Raw genomic sequence first — 13,216 nt, 5'->3', positions numbered from 1 at the left:
AGAAATGGGGACAATATCAACCTTTCAAAAAGTTTGTAGCAGCAGCTAAGAAGGGTGATGGTTCGATACCTTTCTACCTTGTTGCTGGGTTTGTCAGGTTTCACTCCCATGTCAATGTCTAAAACTGTAAAGGGGCATGCATATTCAGATGAGGGAGATGATGTCTTTTTCAGATCACGAAGCTGTCGTCTAATATGTTTGGCATATTTCTTGTCGGGAGGTACTCTTGATGTAGTAACGATGTGGGAAGCAATTTGGTCAGGTGTTACTCCTGAAGGTTTCCTGCATACTGATCCACTTCCTCCCAATCTCCTCAGAAGGCTCCATGCTTCTCTGCTTGAGTGGGTAAAGTCCATACTTTCAACTGTATCTGTCCATTTCTGCCTTCGAGATAAGTCTAAGCTGGTCAAAAGTTCTGTAGTCATCTCTTGGTCACTACTTTGCTGGAATTGTTGGTGGTACAGTGTTTCACTTTCATCGCTCCATCCTGGGATATATTCCTTTTGATATTCTCTTGGCATATACATTTTAGCTGTTGTTGTTACTGAACCGATGAACCGATGGTAGTTCTTATGAGATGGAGGGATCCAGTGAATGCACTTATCCAGTTCCCTTGAAAACTTCGCCCAGTCGGCTTTCTGGAAGTTCCATCGAGCGTGTGGAGTTGATCGTATGACAGGGATCGAAAACCAATTTGTATTATTACAGGTCTGTGCTGGCTGTGGGGAACGGCATCTATTACTTTTCTTGTGGCATTGATCGGGAAGCCTCTTTCATTGCAGCTAAAAAAACATAAGTCAGGATTTGAATCCTTGCCCCAAGCAGTTGACCTGAAAGTACTTTGATCTTTGGCATCGAACACTAGATGAAGATTGTTCACTTCAGCCCATTCTACAAGCACACTTCCATTTTCATCATTGTCACAGTATTTCCAAAATTCATGGTGACTGTTGAAGTCCCCTATATAAATTGCAGGATGTTCTGCAGTTTGTAGGACAAAATCAGGCCAGGGTGTCCTGGGTGGCTTATAAACATTTGTGATAGTGATATCATGCACTTGTATGACAACAGTATGTATATCTTCCTTCACATTAAAAGAAATTAGTGAAGCCTCGTTTAAGTTGCTCCGAACATACGTAACAATACCATATACCTCGTGATAAGTTGCACCAAGAGCAGTATATGCAGGAATTCTACCTCTGCTTTGGCATTCTTTGCTGGAAAACACGAGTTTCCTGAATGGCGACAATATTGATGTTATTGTCCAGCAGGAATTTTGACAGATAGTCGCACTTTACCTTGCAAATCCTTTCGACATTCAGTTGTAGGAGTCTGAGAGATGGACCAATGTTTCATGTTAATGAGTTCTGACAAGAACTGTTTCTATTATTTCATTGATATGTCATTGCCAGGAGATCATGTGGATAGTCTGGCCACCTGTTTTCACTGTTGCTCAGTTGGCACCACCCAGGAGGCACGTGAGCAACTCTACCTCCCCACAGAAGTGAACATAGATTACTACATTTTTGTGCAAGTGTATTTCAATTCTTTTTAATTTAATTATGTTTAATTAAATTTTTTGGTGACTATGTTTTTTGGGGCCCTTGTGCATTTTTATTTAATAAATATGTTATAAAGGAAGTGTGACTACTCTCTCTCTCTCTCTCTCTCTTGATTTAACCTTGCAAATGCCTCCCATCGACTCGTCCTGTAAACCTCCATATCTTCAGTCTTGATGTATAGACAAGAAAAGTGTTCCACTGATCAATACTTATTTACTGTAAATGGATTTTAAAATCCACCAGGAATTTTGACAGATAGTCGCACTTTACCTTGCAAATCCTTTCGACATTTTTGACATCCATTTACAATAAATAAGTATTGATCGGTGGAACACTTTTCTTACCTATACATTGATTCCAATCAATATGGAAAATGAAACTCATAAATGATAAAATCTTCAGTCTTGATGCGAGAAGTGTATGACAAGAACAAAGTCAGACAAACATGGGAAAAGATGTAAGAGGAATACAGGTGGTAAAGGAACAGGAATAGAGGACAGTCACAGAAGGAGAAATTAATCCCAACAGAACAAAAAAACAAGAAATAAAAGAAGTGTCAAATCAAGTTTTATATATAGAAAGATAGGAACACGAATAGGAACAAAAGAGGATAATCAGGATGACGAGTAAGTGTGACAAAGACAGTCTCCACATCTTGAAATAGATGGGCTCTTTCCTCATCAATTATCTAATCCCAGTTGTTTTCAGTCTGAGACGAGCTTCTGTTCACTTCCCAGCTTCCCAGGAGAGAGGGCATCAACACTCACTCCCTACCCTTCCCATATTAAGACCGTCCGTCTAACCGATCCTCCTGATGAACCTGGCAAAAGCAGAAACGATCTCCTCAGGGACTGGGAAGAAATGTATGTATATGAACCGGGTTTGACAAGATTAGAGCCTCTATTGAGAACTGCAGTGAAGACTGTTCTTGTCCTAAGTGTTAATAATACTTTGATTACATCTTAATTATTTAGTTTGAAAAAGAGACTTTAGTGTTTTCCAAATACGCTTCTGAGCAGAACCTAAAAAGACTTATAGGCGTTTTTACCTTATTAATTGGAAGAAATTTTTTTTAAACAACATTTCAGTTAAGGATGAGTTTCAATTACTTTTAAAAGCATTCCTCCTCCCCCCCCACCACGACCATCACCGTCCTTTCCCAACAGACATAGACATAAGTTTCCCGTGATAGGAGATCAAGGTTAATCTGAGAACATACATTGTGAATACCATCACCTATTTTATACCTAAGCATACGTGAATGTAGCTGATGATAACTGCAAAGCAGTTGAAACGTACTACTAATGATTTTATAAAAATTGCCAAAGGCAAATAAAGACATCGATCAGGTGGCTACATAATTCTTTGATTCTCAGACTGCCATACCGATACGGACATGAAGTGGATAGTTTGTAATTCCCATGTTAGGAGGCTGCCAAGAGGACAAATTATTATGTCTTCCAAGTCATTGGTGAATTTGCTAGGATGTGCCGATAGAAAAGAACACAAGGCTCAGAAATAAATTTGGAAATATAGTACGATGTAAGGCTCGTCAAATGCTATATAAATGATTGCGGAGTATGCTTACTGAACCTCGTATTTCGGCGACAGCGATGTGCCAATGTGCGACTCAAAGCGTACTGTGGGATCTAAGATCAGTCCTTGCTTGCTACGCAGGTTACTCCATCGGTTGTCAGGCCAGAAACCTCTTTGTGCACTCTCAGTGAGTTCGCAATCATCTTTCTCTGTATGTGGTCTGATTTGATGCTTGTTTGCTCGTTTCCATTATTTGGTACAGTTGAAACTGCTTAAGCGTGTTTCCTGGTTATTATGTTATTATTCCAAAGTCCCAGGCCATGTCCTATTAAATACATGCTAAAGAAATCTGGATACCACATTTACATCACTCTGTAGTACGTTTGTAACGCTGACCATCAGGAATTTAAATCACCATTCCCGGCCACGTTGCACGCACAACGGGCCAATGGCAACTGGCCTGTGTAAGGATTTGTTAGAGGAGGAAGAGGAGAACAACAACTACAACAACAACTTAAACTTAATTTCATGGCCCCGGAGCACAGTTGCTCGTCAGCCTACAGCTGCAGGGAGCATCAATCCCAAGGCAGTCTTTGCTATATTTGTTTGGATCACACAACAGTAGCTCATCTGACGTGTTGGTGCTTAGTTTTACGTTCCTAAGTGAATTGTGTAAATACATACAGTAGAAGTCCGCTATAGCGAGTACGGCATATAACGAGAACTCCGCTATAGCGACAATTGTTTTCTGTCCCTTCAAAATTCCTATATTAAACTGTGTATCGTCCTTCGGTTACAGCGAGAGCCCTATCACAGACGCATCCGTTATTGCGAGCGATTAAGAGCGCACGATTTTTTCCGTTACCGATATTTATGCACCCCAGCGATGATATTGCATGCAATCGATTATCTTCGGCATCGTTTCCTCGCTATGTGCATTAGCGAGTTCTCTCGTCGACATTCGAAGGCAACGTCGGAGTCGATTAGTAATACCCATCGACTGCTGTTTTGTAAAGAAAATTCGAAATGAAAGAGAACATATTTTCATTATAAATGCGTAAATAATGTGTCTGATAACGGTTGTTAACTCGTTAAAAATTAAGACTGACTACATGACCGCTTAATTTTGAGGCTAAATACTGCAATTAAGTAAGAATGGGATACACCTTGAGATAGGGCAGAGTGTTTAATTGATTTCAGATTTTAATTTATATTTTCTCGCGTCTGGTTAAATTACAGAAAGGCTATTATGAAAATTTATAGCGAGAAGGTTATCATTTCTCTACTGGCGCTTGAAGTGTGTTTTCATCACACGTACAGTACGGTTAAGTTTGGATAGGTGACGCCGTTTGAATAAGAAAACTGAAACGTTTGCAACAAAATGCGATCTATCATCTTCGGTACGGTATAGTTTTCTCACTTTGTGCATTTGCAAGCTCTCTTGTCGACATTCAAACACGATGTAAAAGTTTCAAACAAATTTATTTAAAAACCACCATTCCAATACTTTAAAATCTCTAAGTCTTAAAATACAAATACTAGATACATGTTAAAATTACTCACAGTCTTCAACATAAATACAAATAATTTCATAAAAATATTTAATTATAAACATGTCAGCAATTTTCATAACGCAATAGTAGCCACTCCCAAGTCACCGATTCATGCCACACCCCCTCCGCCTACTCCTAATGTCCTCCATGCTCCGCCTACCTCCCCTCTCCTGACTCATTCTCCACCTTCACAGACACACCCCTACAATACACGTAGCAGTAGAATAACAACTGCCAGATCGTCTCAAACAACCAACAAGGTTATTCACCTCTCTGTCAACACTAGGGGTAAGCGTTGTTAAACTTCCACTCATTAATAGAATGTTCTCTATGCTTCACAACTTACATTTATTTTCTTACACATTTCAGTTTTCAACATGCGCTACATTGCGAGTTCTCCCACATCTAAGGCTTTATTGAACACCCTATTTGTTGAATCTACGCTAGACAGCTCGCGACTACAATCTGTTACAAAGATTATTCTAGAAGGAGACAACACTTCTATACTGATGCTTCAAGTGCCCTTTGACCTTATCACGCAACCACTTGGAGTCAACAACTTTACTGTATTCTACGTACCCAATTCTCAGTCAACAACGCTCGAATATTTATTTTTCAACATTTTTAATTAATCCGTGCTTCATTAATGTCAAACAATCTGTACAATCCAAATGTATGTCAGATAATTATGACTGTCTCGTTCTACAAATAACTAACGTGTACTTTTTTAGATGAACACTAGTATTCATTCCATGTACATATAATACTATGACAAGTTCATTATTGAATTTTGTTTGCATTTAAGTATTGCTTTTTCTACAAACTAGATTTTATGACTGTTTTATCTTGTATTATTATACTTTAATGAGAAACCCAGTTCAGGACCCTGACTCAGCTTTAGATTAAGTACGGCTGAAGATGCTTACAAAGCCTAAGTGAAACATATCCCATTTTAACATATATGTAGCATTTGTATCTTAGACTTAGAGATTTTAAAGTATTGGATTGGTGATTTTTAAATAAATTTGTTTGAAACTTTTAGATTCTGTACTCCAATACGGCTATCATAATGAGACTTGTAATGTGTAATTCAAACACGATGTTGGAATTGATTACTAATACCCGTCGACTGCTGTTCTCTAAAGAAAATTCGAAATGAAAGAGGATAACACGTTTTCGTAATAAATGCGTAAATAACGTGGCTGATAGCAGTTGTTAACTCGCTAGAAATAATGACTGAAGTAAACGATATCTTGATTTGAATGTTAAACAGAAATTAAGTAAGAATGTGATACACCTCAAGATACGGCAGAGTACATCACTGATTTCAGAGGATATTTCATATCTACTCGCGTCTAGTTAAATTTCGGAAAGGCTATTTACATGTAAATTTTTCGCGAGTAGGTTATCATTTCTCTACATCCGTTTCAAATATGTTTTCATGATACATATACGGTTACATTAGGTGATGCCGTTTGAAGAAGAAAATTGAAGTGTTTGCCACAGAAACCTCTGGAGTGATACTGTATTTCTCCAAATCCAAGACTTTTTCTCAGAATCTCATGCGAAAACTCAAGGGTTGTCTTGCATTCGCGGCCTAACAGTAAGTTGATGGATACCACTGGCAACTACCGCGGTAACCACGCTGCTTCTTTTTACCCGCGCACAAAACTCGTTGACAATAAAGACCGGCTCTTTACTATAGCCTACATCGCTATCCGCGACAACTGGTTGTAGAGTGCTTGTGTGTAACGTCACTGGATCTCAGGAAATAGAGAAGAGAGTATTGCGTTCTATTAGCTTCTACAAAAATGTTTCTCAAATCTGCAGAATGGCATCAAAACATGCGAGCCTTCGAATTCTTTGAAAGGCCATGGCTTCTCAGTGGCAGAGTTATAACGCGTCTATTGTACTTGACGCTTAGTAAAATTTTTATAGACAGCAGGAATATTTTCGTGATGGATAGTCGTATTGTAGAGACACATGGAATAGGTATTGCCGGAAAATTTTCAACGGGTTCTCTTCGGTCTGTCTGTTAGGTCATCAGCCCAGAGGCTGGTTGGATCCTCAAATAGCACCACCAAAGGTTATGTGGTTTAAGGAAACCCCAAAAACCAATGGCAGCACCAAAATGAGGCGTACTAGGCAAGATGAGGAGTGAGGTAGTTTGCCACTGCTTTCCTCACTGGGTCAGAAAGTACTATTGCAGCACGACTAACCCTATGAGCAGTAACTTTCATAACTCAGATGCACTAGTCATGCTCTGAATGTCATTACTCAGTACTACCCATACCCCAGCAACTTCCATATTGTCACAGCCATGGATGTTGACTGGGACTTCGGTGGAAGCTACACTTTACTCTGGCCTGTGCCAAGAGATGGATGCAAAAGTACTGTATCCATCAAGAAATGACAGCAGGCAGCTTCGGTATTATGACGCTGATTTTAAGTTAAGGGTCCTTAAATCCGCGGAAATAAAGAATAATTGTGCAGCCAAAAAAAAAAAGGCATGATGAAAGTTAATGTTCGGCATCTAAAAATAGTCTAAAAATGCGTAGGCCTACTGTACAACAAAGGCATTCATATGATTTTACAGAGTACTTTTTGAGCCTGATTTAAATTTTTTGAAGGAAAAAGTGGGGTTCATCTTGGATTTGGAGAAATACGGTACTATATTTTTTCAGAATGAAATTATACATACACTTTCACATAGTATCAGATTTCGAAAAATAACAAACAAGTAAGCCGGTGTGGATATCATCTGTGGAAACGCAAGTTTTGAACAAACTCATTGCCGTTTCATACAGATTTTAATGTATATGGGGGGTTTCCCGACTTTTATACAAAAATCGGATATAACGACAATCCGTTATAGCAAGTAAATTTTTTTGCTGTTATGAATTCTCGCTATAACGAACTTCTACTGTAGATAAATTAGGCCTACTGTACTTATGCATAGTTGTTTGCAGGACATTCAGTTATGGAGAAGAAAGCTAAACAGTTTACAAATTCTGTGAGCTTGCATCCGGGAGATAGTAGGTTCGAATCCCACTATCGGCAGCCCTGAAGATGGTTTTCCGTGGTTTCCCATTTTCACACCAGGCAAATGCTGGGGCTGTACCTTAATTAAGGCCACGGCCGCTTCCTTCCAACTCCTAGGCCTTTCCTATCCCATCGTCGCCATAAGACCTATCTGTGTCGGTGCGACGTAAAGCCCCTAGCAAAAAAAAAAAAAAAAAAAAAAAAAGTTTACAAATTATGAAAAATGACATTTTATTCAGAAAGAGTATGCTAAACCACACATGAAACCTGTGCAAATCACCCAGATGTTGGACATTCCTATGACAACTTCAAACATACATGTGAGCAACACGCACAGTTTGCATTTCTAAGAATGTTTTTCCTTGATGTTTTACTATGTTTGGATTGCAAATTTCGTATGATAAAACAAAAATAATGCCTACTTTCAGAACTTTAAATTCAGGGCTATTATTAAATAATAATAATAAACAAATTGAAATTGTAAGTACATTTAAATATTTGGGTGAAAATCTCACTTGGAATTGCAATGAAAAACCATCAATAGAGAGCAGAATATATAAACTGAAGCAGGCACAACGAATAACTTGGCCTACATACAAAAAGAAATGTCTTTCGATTAATGCTAAATTTAGGCATTATAACTCTGTTATTAAACCAGAAGCAACTTATGCTTGTGAAACATTATTTAAACTCAATACTAGATCAACAACAGAACGCTTACAACGAGTTGATCAAAGAATACTCAGGACGATCATAAACAAGAAACATCAGGTGGATGGACAGTGGAGATAGTTGCCGAATGAGGTTATCTATCGGGAAAGTGAGTCCATCACAGACACGATGAGAAAAAGAAGAATTGCCTTTTTTTGTCATATACTTCGACTAAGTGATAACAGAGTTTTAAAACAATTATTTAATTACTTTTGGAATAGTAAATCAAAAAAACAATTGTTTTAAAGAAGTTCAAAGTGATTTGGAGGAGTTGAATATTACCATGCAAACCATAGAAAACAGAGGCGAGAAAAGTATTTTGAAGAATAAATGCATCAGGCTTCCTCTGACCACTGTACAGAGGAAACAATATGTTATAACGGATGCGGAGAGGGCAGCCAGGTCAACCAGACTCAAGACTTTTTGGGAGAAGAAAAGGAAGACAAATTTGTTGTAGTCTGATTTAAGTGCTCCAATGTGGGCGTAAACTCTGTAAATAAATAATAAATAAATAAATTAATTATAATCGTAAACACTCGTTTCCTTGTTTATTTTTACGTTCAAACCTAACCTTAAATTTAACAGCGAAATTTTTTTTTTTAGCACGTTCCCTCTTTATGACATTTTTCTTGGTCCCCATGAAAACATCTTAACCAGTTTTGACTGTAATAAGTACAATGATAGTGTATGCGACTGTTTGTTTTAAAAGGTAAAAAAGAACTCTGGTAACAAAAGGAACAAGGGGAAGAACCATGAGAGAAGAGGAAACAAGTCTAAGAGTTGTTACCTCATACATATTCAAAAAAACATGGGAATTTGAAGAAGTGATGAAAGGATGTGTAAGAGAAATGGGCCGGATGCAAGGTTTGTAGCCTATGTAACCGAGTGATCCAGAAATCGGACTTCAACTGAAATTACGTAACGTACTGATAATTACAAGTTGTCCATTTCATGACCGTATCGATGTTTAAACAAGAAGTAAGTATAAATAACCACCTAATCGATACTTTATTAATGCCTCAGGCAAAATTGAATAAAATTAAAACTTACAGGACATGTTTCGACCACTTAGTGGTCCTCTTCAACTGTATAAATAAAGAACTGAAGAGAAAAACATTGACAATAAGCACAAATAAAAGTTCTTTGGAGACTCCTTTGATAAAAATGGAGGTCGTCAGAATAGGTCATCTTTCCAAACAAGAACGAAAGGCAAGATGACCTATTCTGACGACCTCCATTTTTATCAAAGGAGTCTCCAAAGAACTTTTATTTGTGCTTATTGTCAATGTTTTTCTTTTCAGTTCTTTATTTATACAGTTGAAGAGGACCACTAAGTGGTCGAAACATGTCCTGTAAGTTTTAATTTTATTCAATTTTGCCTGAGGCATTAATAAAGTATCGATTAGGTGGTTATTTATACTTACTTCACGTACTGATAAGTCGATGTCTTAATTTAATACATTTTAAACAGTTGCTACAATATAATCTCGACTCAAAAAATCCTGCAACAGGTTGCAGATGGATCAGAGAAATTAGAGAGGATGTAAAGGAGATTGGCCTTACACCAGAAGACACCACAAATAAGATAAAACAAAAAAAGAACTCAGGACAAAAACATCCCCTTCAGACTCACAAGAAAGAAATGCACAACACAAATATTTTCAACATCAGAAAGGGCATGAATCTTGCAGCACATGAAAAAGTAGAGGACTGCAAGGCCCAAACATCTTCGAAGAGACTTAGATAAGGGACTGATAAAGTGATCCTATACAGTTATATAACAACAACAACAACAACAAAAACAATGTCATCATTTGAAAAATAATACTTTACAAGATTGACAGAAATTATTATGCAAAAAATAATTTCAAAATATAAAACAAGTAGATAGAAGCACTTTTCAGTAATGCACTGACTGAACAGGACATTAAGTGAGAGTTCAAAACTCTCTTAAACATGACTGTAAATCATACTGAACAAAATAATTAAAGATTTTGGCCAACATGCCAGAGAAACATCAAATAAGGAAACCTAAATACAGATATAATTTTAGAGGGATAATCCTCACACTACTGAAGGTCAAACACTTGGTAAATTAAAATTACAATAGAAAAGATTTAATTCAGCCTGCCTTTGACAAAGAGTGTGTAAGTTAGTCGCACAACGACTATCTACTTTGTAACTACCAAAAAGTGGAAGTAAAAGGAATGAACTGGAAATTTACAATATGATAGCAAATAAAACTAAGTAGAAAAAATCAAACTCAAAAGAAGTTAACTTGCCTACATATGTATGACCAGAAAAACTCCAGTGGAGCAAGCTTAACTTATGTCCGGTAGGAGGCTAGCTAACATGTATTACAAAATCAAACATGAGCAAAATGTGATAGAATGCCAATGAGCATGGAGATTACAAACAGTTCATTCGTTTCAAAACCTGTAGGATTAATTACGACCAGGCGAGCTGGCTGTGCGTTAGGGCCGCGCAGCTGTGAGCTTGGATCCAGGAGATAGTGGTTTGGATCCCCATTGTTGGCAGCCCAGAAGATGTTTTTTTATCGTTTCCCATTTTCACACCAGGCAAATGCTGGGGCTGTACCTCAATTAAGGCCACGCTCGCTTCCTTCCCACTCCTAGTCCTTTCCTATCCCATCGTCGCCATGAGACCTATCTGTGTTGGTGTGACATACAGCAAATAGGAAAAAAGAAAAAGATTAGCACAGTTGTTAAATTATGTGTGCTTCTACTGAAATCCGCATGTTGCAAGTACAGACTGTTCCAAAACTTTATACCATAATATGCAACATTACGTAACCCTTTTCCACTCGTAACAAGAGTCAGAATGAAGAAAGAGAAGACGTTCATAAATTATATGTACTGTATCATAATATAACAGGGTTTTGCCAGCTAATGTGTTCAACTTACCATGAGTTAATCTCTTGTTGATGACTTGACCGCACTTGAGACATTTCTTCATACGAGAAGAACAATCTTCACAGGCTATTCTGTGTCCACACGGTTCAAAGAGTACGTTCTGATCGCCCAGTTCCGAGCATACAGCACACTCAACTGGAACCGACGACAAGGTGCTGCTCGACTGGTCTTCAGGAGGAGATTCTGGTTCCACAGACGAGGAGCTGTCAGCGCTCAAGCCTCGGCTTACCATCTGGGAACTTGAGCAGAAAGAGATCTTACGATTTGCTGTACACAACATGAAAATCAAACAAGTCATCATAGAAAGATAGGAACATGCTATAAGACAACCACAATGACAGATCAGTGCAGACAGACGGAGTATAAGAAGGAGACAAAGAAACATGAAAACACAAAACGACAAGGACAATCTCCACATCCTCATACTATGCCGTCTTCTTCTCATCAATCCCAGTTCTTCTAGAACTATTCCTTCTTGATCTGTGCCAAGCTTGTCTGTGCTTCCCAACTTCATCAGGACGGACTTCAACACTGACTGAGGGGCCTTTTCTATTTCTCCCAGTTTTAACATTGCCCTATAATTGTGTTTGTCTTATTTTGTGTTCCTTTCAATGTTCCTATCTTTTTTTGTTTTGTTTTGGAATTTGCTTTACGTCGCACCGACACAGACAGGTCTTATGGCGATGGTGGGATAGAAAGAGCTAGGAGTGGGAAGGAAGCGACCGTGGCCTTAATTGAGGTACAGCCCCATCATTTGCCTGGTGTGAAAATGGGAAACGATAAAAAACATCTTCTGGGCTGCAGACAGTCCCAAATGCAAGCTGATAGCTACGTGACCCCACCACTTGCTAGGCGCTGTCTTCAAGTCACATTTAGAGGAGTGTCAATGTTTCACCTAGTCCACAACAGGCCTTGTCAAGGCAGTCTAGTGGCCTGATGGAATCAACCTCTTCCTACACAGAGGTGGAGGCGCAGTGCAGAATTGTGAAGCAGCATTATCAAGGCCGAGCTGTAGCCTGTTTCTGAGAACAGAAGCATTCCACCAACTGTAGTTGCAAGGAAGAAGGCCTCTGGCATGGTCAGACGTGTGCTAATAAATTATACCCCCCCCCCACAAAAAGAAGTACAACTGGAACAATATTAAAGAAGAATAAAGACAAGAACAGAAGTTGTAAGGTGCATATATTCTTCATGTTCCTTGCTTCATATTCCAATATGAATGTAATAGTTTCCTGAAAGCAACCTTTAGAGCAGCAGTACCATATGTCAAGCTTTCCTAATTACCTGTATTGAAGTGGTTTCGGAATTCAATGTATCCAAGATAAATGATATGAGTAAAGAAGTGGAATAAGAGATAAGGATTTCTGCAGATGATGTTATACTGTACAGACGTTAAAAATTAAATAATTGAAAGAGGTTCAACCTATTCAATACATAGGAAAGAAATGTAGCGATTACATTTTATTTAATAGTAAAAATAAATGGGACCGGTTTCGACCCTAGTCCAGGTCATCGTCAGTCGTAAAAACATGTAAAACAATGCATATGAAAAAGAAAATGAAAAAGAAAAAGATTAATTAAACTCTGGATCGGTATAAGATGAAACAGTACGTAATATTAAGAATGGTAGTATGGCACACGCAATGATAGGCGAAGATTCACAATGTTTATGAATATTGGAGAACAGTCAAAAGGGTCAGTTTCCACACTCTGTCAGGCACAAAGTCACAACACTATCAAATAATATATGAAGATCATAAATAATTTGAAGTCGCAGACAAATAGATTTGTAGAAGTAAACCGCTGATCACCGGGAGCTGGCGGTTTACTTCTACAAATCTATTTGTCTGCGACTTCAAATTATTTGATCTTCATATAT

The 13,216-nt window shown here is 38.1% G+C and overlaps 1 protein-coding gene across 3 annotated transcripts in view; it reads right to left on the bottom strand.

Annotated features, from left to right (window-relative positions):
• The window catches only part of mib2 (mind bomb 2), a 223,286-nt gene that overhangs the window by 34,843 nt on the left and 175,227 nt on the right, over positions 1-13,216 (bottom strand). For all 3 annotated transcript variants that reach the window (XM_067155808.2, XM_067155799.2, XM_067155789.2), the window contains exon 17: positions 11,329-11,576. In XM_067155808.2, coding sequence (XP_067011909.2) covers positions 11,329-11,576 — 248 coding nt within the window. The remainder of the gene's footprint in view (positions 1-11,328; positions 11,577-13,216) is intronic.

This window comes from Anabrus simplex, chromosome 1 (assembly GCF_040414725.1).
Source record: "Anabrus simplex isolate iqAnaSimp1 chromosome 1, ASM4041472v1, whole genome shotgun sequence".
Classification (NCBI taxonomy): Eukaryota; Metazoa; Arthropoda; class Insecta; order Orthoptera; family Tettigoniidae; genus Anabrus; species Anabrus simplex.
This window is presented reverse-complemented; position numbering and strand designations above follow the sequence as displayed.